We start from the raw sequence: 23,990 nt of genomic DNA on the forward strand, positions 1-23,990 counted from the left end.
TTAAAACGCCGTTATAAAAAAAAGGAGCATCACACGAAATTGGTGTCGAGAAAGCAATCGCTCGACGGAGCAGGTCGTGTCGCCGGCGACTGCTCGTAGATTAGCGGCTCGCGCTCCATCTTCATCGCGCCGCTCAAAGCAAATCAGCCTTCGGAGTGTTACAATTTCGCCCTCCCGCCCTCTCCAACCCCCGCTTCGAAAGTCCCTTTAACTATCCCGCTATTTTCCTAACTCCCGTCCTAACCCCCTCCGGGGCTTTCTCCCCGTTCTGCACGCCGCTCCTCCACTCTTGCAGTCCTAGCAGGGTGGAAACACGTTCGACCGACCGACTGGGGTGGTTTCGTCGCAATGGGGAGCGAGCCGGGGTAGGGGAAACTCCCGCCCATTGGTCCGCCCACGTAGGACCGAAGCGGTCGCTTCAAATCAATTCGAGCCTTGCTCTCACCCTGTAGACGATCCTCCGCTCGCGATCGTGCACCCTTTGTCATTCGCGAGTTCGTAACATCTAATCTCGGCTAGTCTTAATCTCAGAAAAAGTGTGTCAATGGGAAAAAGGAGTTTACGAAAAACCTCCCAAAAACGTCACGAAAGATTCGCGCGTGAATTCTCGATGTAAATCTCAAATTAATTTCCAGGAAATAATTTAATTTCGATCATTAATCAGTTAGTTTCTTTTTTTATGAAGAAAGATCACGTGATTTCGTGACTGCGAGAATATATTTTATACCTGACGAGAAGATACCGAAGATTTATCGAATCCGTCCAAGTTGGATGTTGATGGAAGGTGCACGATGAACGGTGCCTCGTCGGACAACTGACATGTATGTCGCAGCTTGAAGTTGGATGGAAGCAAGACGAAGAAGCAGGGCAAAGTGAAAAAAAATCTGTTATCGTTGTGGAAACAAACTATTAGCGTAAGATAGCACTCGTCAAGCGGAGGATAGAGTGGTGGATTGAACAGTCGCTCCGCTGAAATATATTGTAGGAGAAGTCATCTACGCCTTTTCCCAACAGTAGACGATCCGCAGAAATATTTCGAAATAGTACGGCACAATCATAGAAGAATCGTTATTATTCATATACAACGAGACCGCGAGCCAGTATTAATATTAACAACAAGAAAAGAAAATCGGATCTTGTTATTTAAGAACTGAGAAAATTCAAGCTATGTGATGACTAAAATTTTCGACGGAGGAAACTATTGCGGGGATATTATATTGTTTGTACAAAAACAATTTGGTGGATAATTAATGTGCGGAACTCTTGTTACGTTTTAACAAACGCGGTTTCCCTTCGAGATTACGTTGGAAAAGGCTACAACTGATTCTTGTTAAAAGAAGATGTTTTCGTAAGTGAAATATCTCGTTTGGAACAGCTGGAACTTGATATGGTTATTCTAGAACTGGTAATACGCAAATTCCTTGATTTTTAATAACTAAATAATTCGAGGACTTTATATCCCGGAGGGAGGTTGAATTTTGGTGGAGGATGAGAGCAAGCGGTGGTCTCGAAGAGCCGATCGCGGGACCGACGGGGGCGAAATAGACGAGCACCTCGGTGACAAGTCCTTACGCTCATGAGGCGACGATCACGATGGAGCCACGTGCGATGATGATGTCGAATCTGTCGTGCGACGGCTGCGCGGACAGCGACCGGGACTCGGACAGCAGCAGCATGATCGTAGACCCGGTGAGTCTCGACAAGAACGACCTGTCGCCGCCGTCGCAGACGTCGTCGAGTCCGGTGATACCGAGCTGCTCGCCGGTACCGACGCCGACGTCGGCGCCGCCATCGGCCGGCAGGAGTCGAAGCGGCGGCGGTGGCGGTGGCGGCGGCGGCGGCGGCGGTGGCGGCGGCGGCGGCGGCGGCGGCGGCGGCAGCGGACGCTCCTCCAAGAAAACGTATTCGATGATGTCGGCGTCGGGTCAGTCGGGGAAATCTGGCGGTTCCGGTCAACCGCCGTCCAACTACGGTTCCGACAAGATGTCGTCATCCCTGATAAAACCACCTTACTCGTACATCGCGCTGATCACCATGGCGATCCTACAGTCGCCGCAGAAGAAGCTGACGCTGAGCGGCATCTGCGAGTTCATCATGTCCCGCTTCCCCTATTACCACGACAAGTTCCCCGCCTGGCAAAATTCTATCAGGCACAATCTCTCGCTCAACGACTGCTTCATCAAGATCCCGCGCGAGCCTGGGAATCCAGGGAAGGGTAACTATTGGACGTTGGACCCGTTGGCGGAGGACATGTTCGACAACGGCAGCTTCCTGAGACGCAGAAAACGATACAAGAGGCCACCCCCGCACTACGTGCTGCGGGATCGAGCGATCATGGCCACCTTTGCCATCTGCGGCGACCGGGGACCCTGCCCGGGTGGCGGCGGTGGTCACCCTGGCGCTCTGGCCTATCCCGGAGCCGCTTACCTGTCGCCACCACCTGGTCTACCGTTGCTAGACTTCTCTCCGTCGACTCTGGAGGCGTTGAAACTCGGCGGCTTCCTGGAGCCGCCGCCACCGCTCTACAAACCGGTACCCATCACGGCGCCACCGATCAGACAGATCGATCCGACCTCCACCAGGATTACGACACTGCCGGCCAGCCACGCGACGAGCGTCGACAAGAAGCGCAACTTCAGCATCGATGCGCTCATCGGCAAGCAAGCGGCCAGCGATCAGAACTGCGGCGCGTTGCTGGATCTCAGCCCGTCGGAGCACAGAGAGATCAGAAGCCAGGCGTCCGCTTTTTCGCCGCTCGTCTAAGAGTTCGGCGACTTTCAGACGAACAGCGATTTTTCGAAAGTACTAATCACCTTGTAAATCGCCGTCGCAATCTTGAAATACGCGATTGCTGATCAGTTTTAAAGGACCATAAGTGATACGACTGAACGTCGTACTCTTGTAGGGATTCTTGAAATATTACTGAATTGCTATTTTCCGCTGTTGTCATTAATAGTTGGAATCAAGAAACTTGAACTTCTACTCTTCGAAATAAAAGAATGAAAAAGAAATCGTATCTTCTCCTTTTGAAAAGAAAAACGATCGGACCGCAAAGTGAATACTGAACTATATCAAATGGTGACTATATCGAGATGACGTTGGTGAATTGTGCTGATCAGAGACTTGGCTAATCAAGAATCATTCGAGAAAGTTTGAAATAATCGCACTACAAAGGAATGTTCCGGGAGCGATGGTAATTGATGTCGTTTAGCTAATATTCTTTTTTATCAACGCTGTCCAAATGAAAGAAACATTTCAATCTCACAAATAATATCATGGTATCGCGTTTTAAAATTTGGAATTCATTTTCTCCATAAATTACATATTTATTTGTTATCCACATCAAAAAGGAAAGTATAGATATTTAAAGCAAAGTCTTTAGTATTCCTAATTTTTTAAAAAAATATTATTTTCATGTTTCATAAACGTTTATATCATGAACATTTTCCATTTTCATCATTTGGACAGAATTTATTTGTAATAGAATTTTTACATTCGAATTGTACTTTGTGAAGTTCAATATAGATCTCTAAAAATTAACAAGATGCTCGCTCCGCATGTGTTAGCTGTATATTTTCACAGTAAAATATTCAGCAATCGCAGGCGACAAGAAGATCAAAATTCAGGCGTTATCTGTGTTATCTAAAATCCTAATTTTTATTCAGTAAGACAAGACACGTGCGAGAAGTCATGCCTCATATAATCAAACTAATCCTGGCGCATAAAATTCTGAATAGTCGTTTCTTACGAGTGAGTAATCAAGATGCGTCACGAAAATTATAGGAAGACGTATATTAAGGATAACAGCGTATATATTCCATATATATGCATTGGTGCATCTTTGTAAAAAGGCGTAGTGCAATAGAGCGTAGCATTTTTTTTATTTAACATTCATGCTGCTTCTTAAAACGACTAGTGGAAGTAGACGTCCTATAATCATATTGATATATTCCCAATATAAAATGATGAATTACAAATCTTTTTCAAAACGTAATCACTTTCATAAAATATCTATTTTTCATAAATTTTTCTATCATCGCTTGATTATATAATAACATATATTTTTAAGACAATAACAATTGTTAGGAAAGTGCACTATTAGTTTGTTTCTTCGAATATGGCTTTTTTTTAAATTATCTTAATAACGTTAATTACTCTGAAAACTCTCTCGTTAATACACAGCAACTAGAGAGAAATAGAACGATAATACGATAGAACGATGTACTTCCACTCGTCGAAGTGAGCTTTTGCGAACAAAGTTCGTTGTGCGAATAAGTTGCCCCGTTCCCTCTGATTTCACTTTCGTTGCTCGGATCTGTCGGTTAGGCGAACTTAGGCCGCTTGTGTATGGTCGATTAATATCGGCACTGTAAATACGAATCCCGAACAAATATATGCGCAGCACTCTGTTACAGCGGGGAGAGTCTTTCTTCGGTGGATTTTAATGTAAAGCCGCCCGCCCTTCCCATTTAGCCGTAAGCGGTCAAGTAGACGTTTGGTGTACATAAGGCGAATCCGTAGCGCGATCCATACGTAATTGTGAATATCTATAAGGCATTTTACGACTAGGACACACACACACACACACACACACACACACACACACACACACACACACACACACACACACACACACGCACACACACACACACACACATTTTCCGTTTCGGGCGATGAAGTGACCGCAGCTTCGAGGATTACGACGATCCCTAATGACGCCATTAGCTCGTTACGTTTCGCATTTTGGCAAAGCAGCATTCTTGTGTGCAATCTTTAACGCGAGTCTCCGTCTAAATGTTAAATAAATAAATATAATTTAAATTTTTTTAGAGACGCAGAAACTTGCGCATTGCAAAAGAAATTTAATTTGTCGAACGAAACTCTGATTAATTAAAGTGAGCGCGTTTGTTCCCAAAATTTCGAACTTGTAGAATTAAATTTTATGGCAAATTATAATGGAAACTATGAAAAAAAATCTTATTGATAAAATCTAAATTTATTAAAACTGAATACACTTTGAGTGTCGAAATATGCACGATCAAACAGCACCATATTGATTTGTACATGAGAATTGGTTATGTAACATTTAATTAAAAATACATGACGCGCTTAAATAATTCTTTTGAAAATCGAAATCACTAATATATGTAATTTACGTTCAACAGCGAAATCGAAATCTGCCAGAAAAGTTATATTTTAATGTAAAAATAAACAGACTTACCATTCCTACATCGTGATGGTCACTGCACTCGAAACGTAAATATCTCGTAACGAGCGAGTATTTAGCGATTTTCGGCGGTGATATATTTTACTAATCTCGTAATATTTTTCAATCGTTACGAGACGCACGTCGCGGTACTTCACTTTGTTCCTCCGCTAAGAGTAAGCAGCAAAGTCGAGATATATGTTTAGTTATAGGCTACACACACATCCTATCGTTAAAAAGAATCGTCAGTAGATCTTAGTAAGTATTGTATGTGTCAAAATAATAGATTTATAATAATATGTAATGATAAAAACAATAAAGTATCGTTAAGTATAAAGCGTGACTGTCTTTCCTCATTCTCTCTCTCTCTCTCTCTCTCTCTCTTCGTACGTCACGCCACGGCTTATTCCTCGTCGATACAAACTTAATTATCCTACTGGATAACTTAATTACCTTACTAGATAAATTAAAGGGCAGTAGTAAAAGTCGTACAAACGCTTAACGTATCTGTCGATCGGCCGACAGAAACGGTTCTCTTCGTTTCTGTTCTGTACGGGGAGGGACGTCGCGCGCGAGATAAGGCGATAACGGAAAAGACGCGAAAGAAGTCGACGGTAAAACGGAAATGAGAGACGAGAAGGGCGTACAAAGCAATATCTTGTTTACCCGCTTCTCTCGGCGCTGGCAATACGAAGCGGAAAAGAGAAGAGGGCGGCGACGTTGGAGCGCAGAATGAGTGGATTTTCATTGCAGTTTAATCCCCATCCCTCCCTCCCCCTCCGCGTCCCCCCCCCCCTCCTCCCTCCACCGTTCCGCGCGATGATGGTATTCTAAACGGGGATACGAAGGCAACTCTTGTCGCTTGGGGTGACGATATTACATTCCTCGATCGTGACGAAGATAACCGGCCGCCACCGCCGGTCTACTTCGAGCATCGCGCTTAAAACGTGCTTTTGCCACTCCACGTCTCTGTTTCCCTTTCTTGCCATTTCCTTTCTCTTCCTCATCGTTTGCTTTTCCCATCCATTTTTTTCCACGCAAAGGGAAAAATTTTTGATGTCTCGCGGTGATACGATTTGCAAAAGACCATTAGTGTCCTGCATTTTTACGCGAGCGAATTGAAAGTAAAACAATCACCTATACCGTGTATTTTAAATATAAATGTGATTTGTATCTTTGTATCTTTTTGTTTTTTAATGTTTCACAATAATACGTCTAATAATTCATATCTTATCCGACTAAGCTAAGAATCACCGCTACACAGAAAAGCTTAAGCTTAGCTTAATTAATGATAAGCGAAAAACGATGAAACAAATTTGTTATCTTTCGCATAATTATCTTTCGTATCTTTCTAGACGCGTGTGGTCGCTTGATCGCAATTTCAATAAGGGAATAAGATCAAACTCGCATAATGCAGAGTATGAGATTGACATTGCATTTGTCATATGATAAGACTGTTGAATTATTATCAGATAGACTACTTTGTACTTTGTGTCTTTGCATAATTCTTTTTTTTTATATTTTACAGTCAATTAGTCAACACGTCCTGTAAATCTGTCATACGACAAGCGTAATACTGGCTTTATTTTCAGATAAAAAAAATTTATATCTATCTAATAATTATTCTGCAATTGGTGTTGCAAATTGCAAACTTTGTTATGAAATCATTAAATTTACGAGTATTACGAGATTTACGTTAGATCGCGATGATTTACGATGCGTGTATACATAAGATTCACACGTGCTCCGAATAACGATGATGCTACAGTTTACAAAAGCAACTATTATTGCATTATCTCAAACACGTTGCACGTTAGGTAAACGCTATATCGCGATGCGATAAAATAAATTACGCGATAAGATGGCCACGGAGTCCAGGGTCGAGAAGAAAAAGAGAATTCGCAGGTAGGTAGATAGACACTAAATCATAGATAAACATTTATCAATCGTTTAAATGTGCTGAAAGAGTTCGACTTAGTGCAATTTATCAAACAACAATCTTAGAAGCGACAATCATTTATAACAGTCATCTTAACGTTATCACGTGTTTATTGTGTAATCCAGAACATCGTGAACAATGTTCTGGATTTGTATCATCAAGCTTCTAACTATAACTTCTAAAAATTGAATCGTATTTATGATTAAAAATCTTTAAAAAATTTCCCACTTTTAAAATGAAATGAAATTTCGATAAAAATAAAAATATATAATTTTTAATCTAATTAAAGCAATCAAAGTAAAGCTCAGATTAAAATTCGACTTTCTTAAAAAGAATGAGCATTAAATTGATTTTTATCATAAATCAGATAATTATCAATTGATTTGAAGTCAACTTCTCATTTTTAATGTCTTTTTTTCTATTTTGTAATTATAACATAATTTTATTTCCTTAACATACTAGCTAGGTTCGACAGCAAGATTCCCGAATTCTACGGGCATTCCTTCTCGGTTTATCCTTATCTCACATAAAGGACACAGCTAATGAACATGTTACAGTCATCTGAACATGCGACGAGCACGAGATAAGTAGATATTTGACGGAAAAAGCTGGAAGAGAGAGAGAGAGGGATGAGTATCGTATCGTTGTCACGATCGTGGTTCTTCGCGCGTGCAACACCCCTTTAATCGTCCGTCAAGTGTGTGTGCATTCGGAATGCAATATATCCTGTCGGCCACGTGCCGCTCACGTGCCGCTAAGTGTTTGTTTCGGTTTGCATTGTCACCACGGATACAAGCGCGGCGTCCGTGCCAAAGGCGTATGCCCGTGGTACTTACAAGGGATGGGGAGAAGGTGGAGGTGAGCCTCGTGTCGCTCCCCCCTCCCCTTTCATAACTCTCTTCGCTCAGGGGGTAAATAACGTGCCGGTGGTTGACAATTAGAAGCGATGGGAACGAAGTTCATTATGCGAAGATAGAGAGAGAGAGAGAGAGAGAGAGAGAGAGAGAGAGAGAGAGAGAGAGAGAAGACCCTCTGATCTATCGAGCATATCCGTGAAACGCAAAAAAATTTTCGACCTGGGTGAATCAATCTTTTCCTTCCCTTCTCTTCTCATTTTCTTTTTCTTTCTATCAATCAAGAACTCGAACTTCTGTTCGCTTAGGACATCCAGTTGCGAAATATTTCAAACAAAATATCGGAAAGGATCTCCAACAACGATCTTCGAGAGGGGAAGCCACCTTTATTCCAATTGACTGCAAAACAGTGGGGGAATTTGCGAGATCGGTGGTAAACATCTTAAAGATCTAGAGATGTTGACAACTTAGGAGAAATCGATGTCTATAGAGCCGCTGTGCACAATATACCACAAATTAAAACCTTATTTAGATGTTAATGTAATGATCACAAGTTAGATTACTAATCTATCTTACAAGACTCTGCAGCTCTTATTTGAAAAGGACAAATTATTAACTAACTACAATATATTTATTAGTCGAGAAAACACAGGAGCCTTTTGTACAGAAACAAGTTTAATTCCGCTGAATTATTAAAGATTAGGGAGACCAAAAAAATATACAGGATTATTTATGCTTGGTTTTGCCGAGAAAACTTAGCGCTGAAGAGAGACGACGGAAAGTCTTTTCCGTTGTAAAATATAGCCGTGGAGCGAAGAGAGCATTAACGACACATACACGCACAACACGCCGCTTCAACGGTGCGGTGTGGTATGATGTGGTGTGGTATGGTGTGGTGTGGTGTGGTGTGGTGTGGTGTGGTGTGGTGTGGTGTGGTGTGGTGTGGTGTGGTGTGGTGTGGTGTGGTGTGGTGTGGTGTGGTGTGGTGTGATGTGGTGTGGTGTGGTGTGGTGTGGTGTGGTGTGGTGTGGTGTGGAGTGGAGTGGAATGGAGTGGTAATAAGTCGGGTCGGTGTTCACGCAAGGGAGAGATCTGGTAGTCAGCTACTTCGCTTTCTGGCTTCCTGGAGCAGACAGAGAGAAAGAGAGAGAAAGAAAGAGGGAGAGAGAAGCAGCAAGCAATGACCAATATTATGATAATTCGAGCCTCTCGCGTTTTATCCTTCCGCGCCCTCCTCCACTTCCTCCACTTCCTCTACCCTTCTCACCACCCTCGCAAAACGAGGAACCGGGTGAGCACTCCGCTTACCCTTCCTCCCACGCCACCGGAAGCTACGGCGACGGCAGCCATGTTTCGGAGGCGCGGGCGTGGCCTTCCGGTTGCCCAGGGCAACCGGCGTTATCCGGATATCGACCTGGGAGCGACGAGAAGGGTGGCTAGGCTTCTGTCCGGGAGGGAAAATGTTATCACTGCTTTGTGGTGGCTAAGATAGCAACCCGCCCTTCCCCGCCGCTCCTGCGATCCTCTTTCTCTACCTCTCTTTCTCTCTCTCTCTCTCTCTCTCTCTCTCTCTCTCTCTCTCTCTCTCTCTCTCTCTCTCTCTCTCTCCCCTCCTCTATCTCCCCGTTCTCTCCTCTTCTCTCCCTCGTCCTCTCCCTCTCTCTGCGCGTCCGCGCGCGAATCCTCTTCTTTCCTGCGCGATCCACCACGTTGGCTGTCCGCACGAAAGTCGCAGGATCCATCCCGTGTATCCTTGGAATGTGCGGGCATAGATAGCCCCTATGTCACAAGTACGTGCTTGCGTGCGTGCGTGCGTACGTGTATGTGTGCACGTGAATGCACCCGTGAATCGTATCAGATTCTTGCGTTTCAGAACCTTCTACGCAAATATGCGGCGAAAATCTCATGTTTAACAAAGGACCAATAATTTTCCAACGACAATACCATCGCAGTTGTGGCGAATTTGATTGGGAATATTGACTCTAAAAGAATCGTTTCAGAAACACTTCAAGCACACTATTTCAATTACGATTTCGAATAGAAAGTTTGGATATTAATTATTTAGAATTATCAACATATGTAAGCAAATTCATTAATACAATTAAATCAAAATTTTAGAAAAAAATAGAAACGTAATTGTAGCAAGCGACAAAGAATATTTTGCCATAGAACAAAATTTTAAAATTCTGATAATTCCGTAATATTGCATTTTTGTATAAATTAATAATTCGAAACAACTTCGTGAAAGCTTCGTGAAAGTCGCGAGCGAATTTTTATTAAGATGTGTAGCAGAAGTTAAAATAGACGCGCCGTATTTGACAACGTGACTATCATAAACGTTTTTGTTCGAGACGAAATTACAAGGATCTTGAGGTGATTAAGGGTGAAATCCTGTCGCGTTCTCCTAACATAGGAAGGACATCGTGTACCGTACAGTCTTGGTGTACGATGGAATTCTGAGAATGTGTGCGAGTCAAGGATGATATTAGATTCTTGGACAAAGTTTTCGCTTGGTCGAAGTCTCGAGAGAAGCAGCCGAAGACTGCTCGTCCCTGAGCAAGGATGCGTGTTATCCTTCGGCATTGATTTCTTCCCTGCTTCTTCGTCGTCATCGCTGCAGCGACAAAGAGCCGAGAAATTTTGTTTCAACGAAATCTCCTTGCACATTTGCTCGTAGCATAGCCATCGCTCTCTTAATTCTAATTATGGTATTCCAAGAGATATATTTTAATGAAGTGTTTTTTGATATTAAAAAGTTTATTTTTATATTATTTCAAAATCTTTTTTTGAGAAATATTCTCAGCGTTGCGCGACACATTTCCTCAAATAAAATTTCAATATTTTTCAATATAGAATATTCCCGTTTACAAAATTTTTTTAAATTATTCCACAATAATAAACTCTTGAAAAAATTAAATCTATTTTCCTTGAATAAAAATACAAAGAAAATCATTTAAATTTTCAGATTTATATTAATATTAGATATTAATACTATTTATTGCAGTTAGAAACTAAAATACAGAAAAGTTTAAATAAATAAAAATATAATGGCAGTCACTTATTTTATGAGAAAAAGCTAAAAGGAAAAATTGATATATTTAATAATTTTCTCTAAAGAAATTGAAAAAGATTCAGCAACACAAGACAAAATAGAAAATGCTGAGTTAGGGAGCATGATATTTATAATGTATAGCTTCCTTGGGAAAGTTCAGGCATGTGTCTCAAAACTTTTGGCCGCTTTTGCGTCGATATCGAAGTCGTTTCCGCATAGGTAGAATATAAAAGTATATGAATATATCAAATATCGATGTACATATGCGGTCGAAGTAGCAGACGAACGAAAGACATTCAACCCTCTTTTATTCTTTAGAGACTTTATTATTTATCAAAAAGCTTGAAAAAAACTATTCATCCACAATCGTGCAAAACCAATAAACATTTCCCCGACAAAAAAAATTGATGATTTTAATTATCGATAATGTGATTAATTGTAAGGAGACTCGAGGACATAAGTACATCCCAATTTGAGGAATAGAACTGCCGTTCAGCAGTTCGAGTTCTGGTTTCTGCAGCTGGTTTAACTGATATTCGTCGCGAGATCGATACGCGACCGCGTATTTACAAATTTAATTTCACCGGCAAAGTAACCATCACGAGGTGCGGTCCGCCCGATATCACGTCCGAGCGAACAACCCCCGCGCGCGTCCGGATGCGTCTGAATGTGCGCGCGTAAACGGAGGCGGAGCGGCGCGACGGATGAATCCACCAAGGGATGATCCACGCACGCGGCGCGTAAGGTCGCTCGCGAAATCCCCGTGGGAACGGACACTTGGCTTCGCGTTTAAGGACGCACGCATACGCGTATGCATACAGACAGCGCAGTTTAATGCACTGTTTGCTGTTTGCGCTTCGTACTAATGGTCGGGCTTAGCGAGATTTAAATTTGTCGGTGAGCGAGTCCGGAGGGAGAGGGGGAGGGGGGAGGGGTGCGCCACCCCAGGCGAGGGAGGATCGCGTCGGGACGATTTAAACTTCTCGGTCCCGAAGTAATAATTCGGCCAAGTTACACAGCCGCGGGCCACGAGCTTAATTCTTCGTTGTTATTGTCGGAAATGCGCGCCCGTTCTTCTTACTTGGTCCGGCAGACGACATTTTAATAGAGATTTCGCTTGAAACGAGTTTACAGGTGGAGCTAAAATTTTCTTGAGGGAAATTATATCTATTGATGTATTAAATGGAGATTTTCTCGTGGACGCATAAAGACAAAGCGTATGCAACTTTTTATATAAATTTTATTTGTAACTTGATATATATTTGAGGTGAATTGTTAATCAGATTTAACATGTCATCTCTATTAAGATTAATTTGTAAATCCACATTAATTTTACGCTTTTTGTTTAGTCTCCTATAAATATATTATTATTATATGTTTCTAAATTTATCAAGATTCTTCTTAATATGTATTTATAATTTGATACACATAAATGAAGAGATTATTTCAATACATAATATTTTTAAAAAATTGCAGACGTCTTTATAAATTTAAGAGACGTTCATTTTTTGTGAATACAGATTTAATACTAGAAACATCCCGAGTGATCATTTCCATTTTTTAATATTTTTCTTCTTCTATTAAAGATACAATTTTTAAATTTTAACTTTCCGTTAATTATTTTTATTTTTTTTTTTTATTTCGATGGAATATTAAAAATCAAAAAATTGTAAAATCCTATCTTTAATACTAGATATATTATAGATATATTATTTTTACTAGATATATTATTTTGAAAAATCGAGATGGTCAAAAGTGACTTGTTTCTTCTTGCATCAAGACGACTTAAAGAGAAGATAAGCTTTTCGATTGTGGATAGAATGCTGTTTTGAATTACAGATCGTTTAAAGTGGGCTTTATATCGGTTTCAATACCTGTAATTCGACCGGAATAGCGTACGCTGAGATTTTCGACGAGGTTTCGGTGAATGCGCGTCAAGCGGGCTCGCAACGGTGATTCGTGCACGTCGCCAAAGGCCGAAGAACACCCCTACAGTGTGCGGGGCTGCTGAACACGATACGAGGGGTGCTCGGTCGAGTGTACGTCGACGCCGAGCCGTAATTGTTTTACTCCCTGACGAGAGAGAGAGAGAGAGACAGAACGAGTCTCTCGTATCTCATTTCTCTCTCTCTCTCCCTCCTCTCTCTCTCTCTCTCTCTCTCTCTCTCTCTCTCTCTCTCTCTTCCTCTCGTTCTCCCTCTTTCTCTCTTCCTCCCTCTCTCAATCTATTTCGTCTGTATCCCTACAGCCACTCTCGTTTCATCCCAACGCGACGCCACCCGCAGCGTGCCTATCATGCGCCACTAATGCCTAACAGGTTAACGTCTCGCATGATTATTCTATTGCCCCACGCGCCCCTACCCCCCTCCGCGCTAATTCGAGCGGCTTTAATCGTAATATTTTTCGTCCCCCATCCCGAAAGCCGGAGCGATTTCCTCGTGGTTTTTCACATCTTTCATGCCTGTTGAAATTGATCTACGAGGGAGTCGTACGATTACGAAGAGTTTCAATCGTATTGTAATATTATAATTTGCGCGATACAAAAACGCATAATATATTTTCTATTATATCGTGTATAAAAAAAAGAGAGTTTACAGCATTTTATTACGCAACTCTATCTTATTTTTATTAACTTTTCATTATTCTACTCTATCATATTTAATTATATTAATTAAATACGTCTACGAGCATTTCATTTTATTATTTTCCTTTGAAGGAAAAAAAATTTGCCGCGATATGGCCGACCGAATTAAATTTGACGTAAAATTCACTCTCACGGCTTTCAGATGATTAAAATTTGCGCGCATACGTCTGTATGCAGCACGCTCGATTATCCGCGCTAAAATTGTGAAAAATTATTGCTTAACTCCGCGATAAATTGTTTGCATTAAATTAACAAATATACACTGCAAATACACGCGGGAAGCACAAAAGCCGCGCCGCGTTCGGCACAGCCACGTTAAATTAAAAAATATATATCATTAAATTACAAATATATCATGTCGGATATTATGTGCATGAGAATTCGTGCGAGCGTTTTTTTTTTTTATTAAATTGCATACAATCTGTTTGCATCGACGAAATCACACCGCTTCGTCTCTTACCGGATTTTTCAGCGACCATTATTCGACGATTATCGATCACACATTTTAATACGGCACGAGAGAAATTTTCGGAAAAACATCAGATATGATCAAACATTAATTTAATCTATGTTAAAAATTCTTGTAAAACTATATATATAATCATTTCACATAGATTTTATAGAAATAATTTTCAAAGTCGAGGTGAAAAATCGACGCTGAAAAATATATTTTTATACTGCGAGTGAGGTGATAATAAAAAATGTAATATTAAAAAAAAAATCATTAATCGGTGGTTTAAAATTTTTTAAAGAATATCCATTCGCAAAATTTGCTAAAGATTATAAAAACATTTACGCGAGCGGTTTAGTACGAATTATCAATAAAAAAAAAAAAAACCGATAGTGTATAATAGTCATTAAAATGTTAATAAAGTAATATAAGTAAGTAAAGCTGATAATTATCCGTTATTTTGCGGGAGGTCTTCCGAGGCGGAATAAAGTTGTTTATGCGCTATGCAAAGATCAAAAGGTCCGATTGATTCGCGAAACCGCGATGATGCGCTCGCCGACGGCGCGAGAGGATGCCGGGACGAAATGTCAAACGGCCGTCGAGCGGATTTTGACATTCGGGCTTATTTCCGTTAGACCGGCGCGACATCCGGTGTCCGGTACGTTGGATGTACATTGAATGCTTATCGAGCGATCGATCAGCCGCGACGTGCTCGACATGCACTCGCGTTCCCGGTCAATGCAAGCCGAATGCATTCGGACGACAATCGCAGTGGCGAACGAGTTTCGCGATTCAGCCAACTGTCACCATGATCGAACTTTAATAGTTTACAAACAGCGCCGTTCCATCGTCGACGATATTCCTTCAACTTTGAAAGAACTTTAACTACGATTTTTAAGACGTTTGCGCAAGCAACCGTAACGATAACAAGAATGGAAAAATTATATACTGTGATTTTGCAAAAGGCTGATTAAATGTTTGACCTAATATTTTAAGTTGACATATAAATTAATAAGGGAGGAAAAGTGATATAGAGAGATCTTAATCAAGGATGTGTGGTATAATTTAATGGAATAAATTATTTATAATTAGTACATCGTACTATTTGGATTGCAAATATAATTTTTGAAATTATGTTATTTTTACCGCGTTATTATGTGTAATTATAAGAATAAATATGGAAGAGCGGTTAGAGCATCATTTCTCATATGTCTATATGATTATTGGTACGACACAAGTTAAATATGCAGATAGATAAATTTAGAATGCATGGAATGACATTTTTTTTTATCTTTTAGTGACGCTGCACGTAAATAATTTTCTGCATTATTATACCATTCGTTGACTCATCGTCTGCGAGGCGGAATGTTCACTTGGTGATTATTTTATTGCGATTATGGTCGCGCGAGAAGAACAGACGGGGAAATAAAATAGCGGCGCGGAACGCGCGTATAACGCGAGGTTATTGATTTCTTTGGCCGCTTTTTACTGTACGCGCTTGTCGCGTTTAATCCCGTATAAAATACTTGGTGTTCCCCGGGGCGCTCTTCCCCAGTTTAAAACTGCATTCGCGTTTAATTCGAACAACCGGCAGCCGGGAAATGGCGCGGCAGCGTGCAGCCTGCCGGAAAATCGAAGTAGAAAACTTCGCAATTAGTCTGGCCACCCCTTTGCTACCCCGTCGTCTTCGGCGGCGACGGCGGCGGTAGCCGAAGTAATTAAACGTCGGCCAATTAAACTCCTCATAACATTTTTATAAACTTCCGTACTGCCGTCTGCACGAGCGAAAATGCTACGGATTTTTATCCCATGCATGCGAGAACAAGTAAAACGAAGATGCACATTCCAAATGATATTAAGAAACAATTGATAGCATTGAAATAATAATGAGAGATTATACGAACGTATCTTAAACGATTGATAAAAGACTCTGAAATACTCCACTAAAACCCGAACCAAGTTTGAATTGTTGAATGTATCTATTTTAAATGCATGAAAAATACGAAAGAGGAGGAGCATGTGGTTAATTTAAATGCGAATTCTTGCTGCCACGAGAGATCCACTCGTTCGTTTTTTTGAAGAAAACCAAACCAACAGTTAGATCGCCTATCGCGTTTATAACTTTCACATCCGATTAATATATACAACAGAAAATTTCTATATACTTTTAATTGTAACGGAAAATTGTACTTCATCCCTGAGTACGAAAGTACCGTTTGTAGGAAAACAGATTAGGGACATTTTGGTAATGCACGTCGATCAAACGCGATATATTCCCAGTTGCGGTCGTCGTGTATTAGTTCGAAAAATATGAGCGTATCACCGGCGGTGCACCATGTTGCGAGCGTGTTAAAGCCAACCGAAAAGCGGACACGCGGTTACGGTTGCAAACGAAATTATGCGGCGAAACTATGATGCGCCGACCGTCGACGGCCCCGCGCGCGCGACCGGCTGTTTAAAGTTCATAACCGGCCCGGCAGTTCATCGGCGACGGTCTGCAAATCCGATTACAAGAACAGATTTATTTTGACTGGCGCACGTGACCCAACAAAAACGCGGGCTGGCCCTTAATCCATTTTCGGCGTGAATTGAAACGCCGCACCTGCTCGCGACAACAGATGCGTTTACCGCGACAGATTATCGTTCGTTCATAGAGAGAAAGAGAGAGAGAGAGAGAGAGAGAGAGAGAGAGAGAGAGAGAGGAAGAGAAAGCCTTCTCCTATGTGTGGAACCTGTCACGTGTTATGTAGAGTCGTTTTATTACTTTTCATAATGTATTCCGACACACGCACTTTCGCGGCAACCCTTACGACCCCCGTCAAAATGTATTTTTCTAAATCATTTTGAGTGCCTCCCCTTGAGTGCCACATTTTTTTATATCAATGTCTTAGCAAGGATCTTCGATAATGATGACCTACTGACTTAACAATTTAATGATCTATTGATAACATCAATAAAAATGATCATCTCTATACTTCAACATGTAATAATTAATTTTACATATACAAATATGTACACCGCATGTGTATTATTTTCTATATATTAATTACTTGTTCCATACAAATATTCTTTTAATTATCGATATTAAAATTATGCTCAGATGTGACACCTTAGTTAGCGATTAAAATTATAAAGAATCTTCGTTATTCTTTTTTATTTAATACATAAACAAAAGAATAAATAATCCAACGGTAATACTTAATTAACGTGATTAACGTCATTTTTTCCCCGCACTTTTTATTCCGCCGAAAGTTGTGGGACAATACATTCGGCATTACGCCACTCCATGAGTTTGAAAAATAGTTCGATATTGGGCGTCATCGATTGGCGATTCAATAGGAACTGACAGACAGACAGTCGCTTCTATTACCCGGCCGCATGGAACTATTTACTTCTAATAACCGTTCTCTCCGAGGCAATAATTGCGATCCCGATGGAAATGGCCGCGAATCCGGCCCGAATCCCTCGGTGATGCACGGCGATCCCGCAAACAAATCGACGGTCGCGCCCCACAGTTTTACGATCTAATGCCCGATTGTAATTTATAGCGATCAACCCCCGTCACCGCGCACTCGCCGAACGAGAGAGGGTCGTTAATGGTGACGTCGTTGTTCGCACAAAGCGCCGAGAATCATTTATTTCAAAGTGATCCCGATGTATCAAGGAAGATAGCCGAGCTCATAAGCCACCGCACGCCGATGACAATGCCACGCCATCGCTTCGAGGATATTTTCATAAATATCCAAGGATATGAACGGATCTGTTTTGATCGCTCTGCCGCTTCAGCAAATTACGGACTCGACCTTTTCGTTCGTATTTATATCCTATGTATTTAGAATTACCCGTCTGATATTGAATTTTATTTATTTTGCCCAAAGTTTGCACACAACACGAACGACTATTCTTGTTGAATTCAGTCGAATTTATTTAACGTCAAATGAATAACTTTATAAATATATGTTATGTTAGTTTGACAGCGTGCAAATGAAAGAAAACTTTTTAGATTAAAACGGCTTTGAGATCGAAATTGGGATAATTTCAATCATTTTTATGCCATTGACGTGGAGCGTAATAAAACGGGAAAAGTTTGCAATAGTTTGAAGCTTACTGTAGCATAGAATTTTGTGTTTGCATTATAAATATACATGAAAAATGCCACACGAGATTTATACATTTAATAGGCATTGAATGATTTGAAGATAAACAGGATAAAAAAAAGTTATGCCAAGTGAAAAAAGATTTTTTAATATAATGAAAAAGAGAAAAGTTATTGTACAGCGTTAATGAAATATCAAATATAATGCGTCAAACGCATTCATCGTTCATCATTATAACAATCGTTAATGTCTGTTTAATAAATAAATAAATAAATAAAATAACTCACCGATTCAAAACGTATTTCCTTAATATCGCGAAAAAATATTTTCTTGATAGTTAACACATTCGATAATTCTTGTCTTCCTTTACGGTATAGGAATTCGAACGGCAATGCTCAATGGAAGATATCAATTTAGTGCAATTCATAATAACTCGCGCAGAGGCAAACACGTTGAATAGTCGCGTTGTGGAAGGCGATGTCATCTGTTCCGTTCTCCGCTTCCCGCGTTCTTTTGCCCGTTCCTTTGTCCGTTCTTTCAACAGTTCTTTTCCCTCCCGCCCCCTGATACAATCAACTTCAAGGGTGCACGGAAAACGAGGTAGCCATTTATCCGCTACCCCAGGAGTAACCAAGCGGGGAAAGTCCAAGAAAACCGAGTGTCCCGCCATTGTCGCGACTTTTTTTTCATCAGGATCGGATGGAGATATCATGGTGCCCCATGAACATATTATTTTTGTCATTCCAGATATTATTTATATGATTGTGATTGTAATAAGATAAAGATGAAGAATACTTATAAAAAGTATTAAAAAATATTTTTGAATTATGGAATTTTTCTTGTAAAAATTAATGCAAAAAAGAGAGTAAAAACTTACATTTTTGAAGCTTAAAAAAAATTGATAGGGATGCATCACACTAATACTTTTTCTATAAATATTCCATAGAATGTCAACAGAAAATTTATAAAAGTATGTTTGAATTTTGTGTAAAGTTCAACAAATGAAATGTAAAAAACGTTTTGTAACGACATGTCTTTTTTAAGAATTTCTGTATTCTGTCCTAGGTAAAAATAATCTATAAGGACTTGAACTAATTATCAATAAATTGAAATAATCATAAATTATAATACACAAAAAATATCTTTTGTAGTCGAATACATAGAAAACGGAGTTCTTGTATAAATACAAGGATTAGGTACAAGGGCATGATTAAAGGAGATGATTAAAGATTAGATAAATCATTATTTCTTCGGTGCGACAGCTTCGAAATAGCGACAAAGCGAACATTTCGCGACGACACCATCGGCGTGGCGCGTTGTAGATGTGTACGTAGCTTAAAACGCCCACGATATCAGGTTGCCGAGCGACCCGCCGTTCTAGGAGGAAAATTTAATTTCAGCTGACAACATCCTGTTCCGCTACACACTGCGCTCAGCATTCTACAAAATCGCATGCGAGACGATAGCAAGCTCGCTGCTTCAGGCACGTCGGCTTTTCTCGATGATAGCTCGTTTTCCCCGTAGCAGATCTACCGATATCGTTCCCCACACGCCGGCGGATTTCTCGCGTTGCTATTTACTTCCGCAAGTAACGAAATGTAACGCACCGAAAATACCGCGAATATATTTACAACGGATACAAAATGTGTGAAATTTTGAATCGCGATTAAAGTCAAAGATTTTCTCAACGATGGATTTTTTTTACTATAGCTACGTATTTATTTTTATACGCCTTTGCATAGATCGAAACTCCTTGAAATCGCTAGAAAAAGAGAGCTAATAACAGCTATTTTTGTCACCTTCCAAGAGCCATCCATACTGAGCATCCTTACTGAAACCCAACGATCGGATTTAATTTCCCGCAGTTGCGAGATATACAGATAATAATATATCACTTTTTAGATTTAAATTGTTTTCTACAATTTATTCTCCGTTCGGCGCTACCGAACGTGCGTTGTAACTAGATCCACGAACGACTGACACTTTGCAGAAAAAGACCCATCCATTTCGTTCACCGATGTAATAGAGTTACAGCGATTCAGCGAAATATCTGTATATCCCACACGACGGTCGATCCGGGAATTCTCGAATTATCGTATGTAAAATACATCCATATATTCGCTTGTGAATGCATTTGGATCTCCCGGCACGTCTGTGCGCGCGAAGATTGCTGATGCAAGAACGCGAAAGACTCACTGAGCAATATCGATGAAATTTCGGACGAATTAGGAATGAAATTAGATTTGCGAAGGATTGTTGTCGGAGTTATATATATAACGCTAAGTTTGCAACATAAATATCTCTTGCGATGTAATTATCATCTTGACAGAAAACAGATTGTATTCGCGCACCTTCGCGTGGAAGTATTTCCATATTAAGTGTAATTCTTTGGAAGGATGTTGTATGCGATGTCTTTTGACAGTTAACTTTGAAAAGTACATTGAAAAGTAGGACTAAGAGTTACATTTCTTGTTTTACAAACCGCTGTTTATATCTTAATTCTTTCATTCAACAAAAGTATTCAAAATTAAAGAAGACTTTTTTAGAATTTTTATTATTTTTTAAATTTCTGATATCTGATCCTGCTATATTCCTAGATTCACCGATGCTTCTCATCCCATCGTAGGTCAGCATCCCTCCTGACGTGAGCTTGCAGCGTATCTCGGGGAGCCACAAGCGTGCCCTCCGAAAGGCCCACATTCCCCGCCGAGCGTGTCCGAGTGCGATTTATGCGACTGGAAAATACCTCTCTCGGAAGCTGAGGCTGACTACAACCATTATTTGTTCTAGTTCGCCGTCGTCGCGGCGCATAGCCGCCCGATTCCTCGTTTACCTCGTGCGCGCCTCCCTCCCCTCGTTGCCCCTCGCGAACCATTTTCTAACCAGACCTGGACCCCCACCTCTTCCCCGCTTGGCCTCGAGCAACCATCCACGACCTCCCCATCCTCCACCTTCACCGTATCCTCCCTACGCGTTTCGCATATCCCCGAAACCTCCGTCTACCCCCTACTTTCCTCCGTCCGTCATCTCCCTCCTATCGCGGCCTCTCTCTCACCCCCTGCCGTCTCTAAACCCCTCGGTGCGCCGACGTAGCCTCGCGCTACGTCTATTTATCCACCTAGCGGTATGATATTACACCCCGGGGCACACTTTGGGGATTTCTCCCACCCCCGGCAGAGAGAGAGAGAGAGAGAGAGAGAGAGAGAGAGAGAGAGAGAGAGAGAGAGAGAGAGAGAGAGAGAGAGAGAGCGGAGAGTCGAGGTGCCCCCCTTGGAGCCACGCCCAATCGCGAGCCGGCAGTCGTGCACTGCTCTGGCTGTTTCCAGAGCCGAGTCCATTGGCCCGCGCTGACTTTGCGTCATCGCCACCCCGTCGTTCGCCGGCACCGCGTGCGTTTCACGGACGACGAGGCTCTCTCGTACCCGCCACCGCGCGAACCGCTCGTGAGACGAAGGGGTTGAAAGGGGCCGAGAGGAAAGACAGGGAGACTCGCGCGACGAAGAGGGTGTTGAAATTTAGAAGGCTTCATTTGGTCCATTCTTCGGCCGTCGCGGCGCGGCAAACTATCGCAGTTACGGCGCTTATACTCGAATTCCCCCTTTCTCTCTCACGCTTTTCCATCACCATCTCCTCCTTCGTCCTCTCTCCTTCTCGTTCCTCCTTCCTCCTTCTTTCACTATCTTTCCTCGCTCTCGCCCGTCAGCGGATTTTCTACGAAAAATCTCGGTCCGTTGCGATATTGGATTCTTATGCGAAGTACATTCCGATTTTATACGCGTATTATCAAATATTTTATTACAAAATATTTTTGCACACAAAATAGCACGCGTTTTCTTCATATCCGATATGGAAATCTGGTTAAATCTTGCGGATATATTATTCTTTAAGTTTCATGAGAATAAAACCTTTGTGCTACATCTTTCCAAATGCTTAAATTACATTTGTCACATTTCTTAATGTAAAATATGAGCATATATTTTCACTATAAATTTACTTCATTTACTTTGTCGCTCAAATTTTTTTATTTGCATCATCAGCCCTTATTATCAAAATACTTTCTATCTGTGATATTTATTTAATTGAATTTATATTATGGTGTAAATAACAAAGACCTTCTAATATTCAATCTGTGAGCTTTGAGAAAATCAATAAGAGAATTTAAATCTACATACAATAGTTAAATTAGTTGAATGTGACAAAAGCTTATTACGGATATGAAATTTTCTCTCCCGTTATTTTTACAGTTGCTATGCTGAATTTCAAAATTTCGAATCTCATCGTAGATCAGAAAATATTAAAGCAAGGATGATAAGGCGAGCGATCGCAAATACCGCAAATCTGGGTTAAAAGGGTGACCTCGACTCGATGGCTTTTGTAGATCCGAGAGGAAGGGTTTAATGTGAAGTTCCCGCCGTTCTCGGAGTACGTTGAGTGCCGCAGATGACGCAAACTCGTTTGCAAGATATTCTTCCAGCATTCGTAAAGAGCATTCTTGAAAAACACGCGCTCTAACAACTTGCCGCCCTACTCGCAGATAAACTATATGAGAAAGGAGAAAAACTACTTCCGTAACGTGCGTAAATACGGTAAACAATTTGTACGAAGTAGAATCGGAAATGACACTGATGATCTTTTCAAAATTTTAGCTCGTACCTCTTTAAAGGCATTCCGATGAATGTTTATAGTGACGTTTATTTAAAACAAAGAGATCTAAAATCTTAATAAAAAGTTATTAAATTTTTCGTTATCAATTTTTATGTTATGAAATGAAGTCTGATGGATGAATTTATTCGCAAATTTTTTCCCTTTCCACGCATCATAAAGCAATAAAAGTCGATATTAAATGAAAAAAAAAAAACTGTTTAATCTAATATTTAACTTGTAATACCTTGACATTTTGTTAACTTAGAAGGTTTCCATAAAAGCTTCGAAAACGCTAAAGTGAACTACACAAAAAGCAATTAAACTAAAAGAATGCATTAATATTGATACTGCTATCAACTACAGTGAAAGTAATCGCAATTATATACTTATGTTGTAAAGTGCTATGTCATTTTCAAGTTTCAAGTTATCTCTTGCACTGTATAAAATAGTTTAGAGAGAGGTACTCAAATAGTAATGCTTGATTCTATAATTTATAACTAATTTCATGATTATAAGAAACAAAATTATCATAAGAAACAAAAAAATTAAGAACGAGAGATTGAAATCCAAATAATTTCAAAATTTAATTACTTTATATTATTAATGTGTAAAAGAACAACATGTTTTTCATGTAACATTAAATATAAATCTAAATGTTTAATTCTACATGTCAACTTCACAATTATTACGAATATCATTCACAAAGTGTCGAATTTCTCAACGCGAAGAAAAAGAGCCAGATTAAAAAAAAAAAAAAAATAATTTTTTTATCACTATATAGAAAATCCCCGAAGTTTCGAATTTTAAATAACTTTGAAATGATCGCGACAAGGAAAGAAAGTACGGACTAATTCTCTGGTCATTTTTATCTCGTCAGAGATCGAAGCTTCAGAGAGCTCCACTACTCGCGTACTTAGTGCGCGGCCAAGTATTTAAATACTTATCCCTATCGCGAGTGGTGTTCAGCCGTCGGGAAGGCTCGCGCCGAGTAGCGTTAATAGCCCACACGGGCAATTAAACGCGGCGAATACATAAATACACGTCATTAACTTATCGCTCAAAGAGTTTGCCGGAGCGATTAGGTCCTTTAAGGCCCACAGGCG

General features: G+C 40.6%; 1 protein-coding gene across 1 annotated transcript; it reads left to right on the forward strand.

Moving 5' to 3' along the window:
- The first annotated feature begins 386 nt into the window (after positions 1–386).
- Positions 387–3,007, forward strand: LOC105426165 (uncharacterized). The gene has a single exon (XM_011637268.2). It carries the CDS (start codon positions 1,594–1,596, stop codon positions 2,761–2,763), a length of 1,170 nt encoding a protein of 389 aa, XP_011635570.2. The 5' UTR covers positions 387–1,593; the 3' UTR covers positions 2,764–3,007.
- The last annotated feature ends 20,983 nt before the right edge of the window (positions 3,008–23,990 follow it).

The sequence above is a fragment of the Pogonomyrmex barbatus genome, unplaced genomic scaffold (genome assembly GCF_055798465.1).
Source record: "Pogonomyrmex barbatus isolate J1 unplaced genomic scaffold, ASM5579846v1 scaffold18, whole genome shotgun sequence".
Classification (NCBI taxonomy): domain Eukaryota; kingdom Metazoa; phylum Arthropoda; class Insecta; order Hymenoptera; family Formicidae; genus Pogonomyrmex; species Pogonomyrmex barbatus.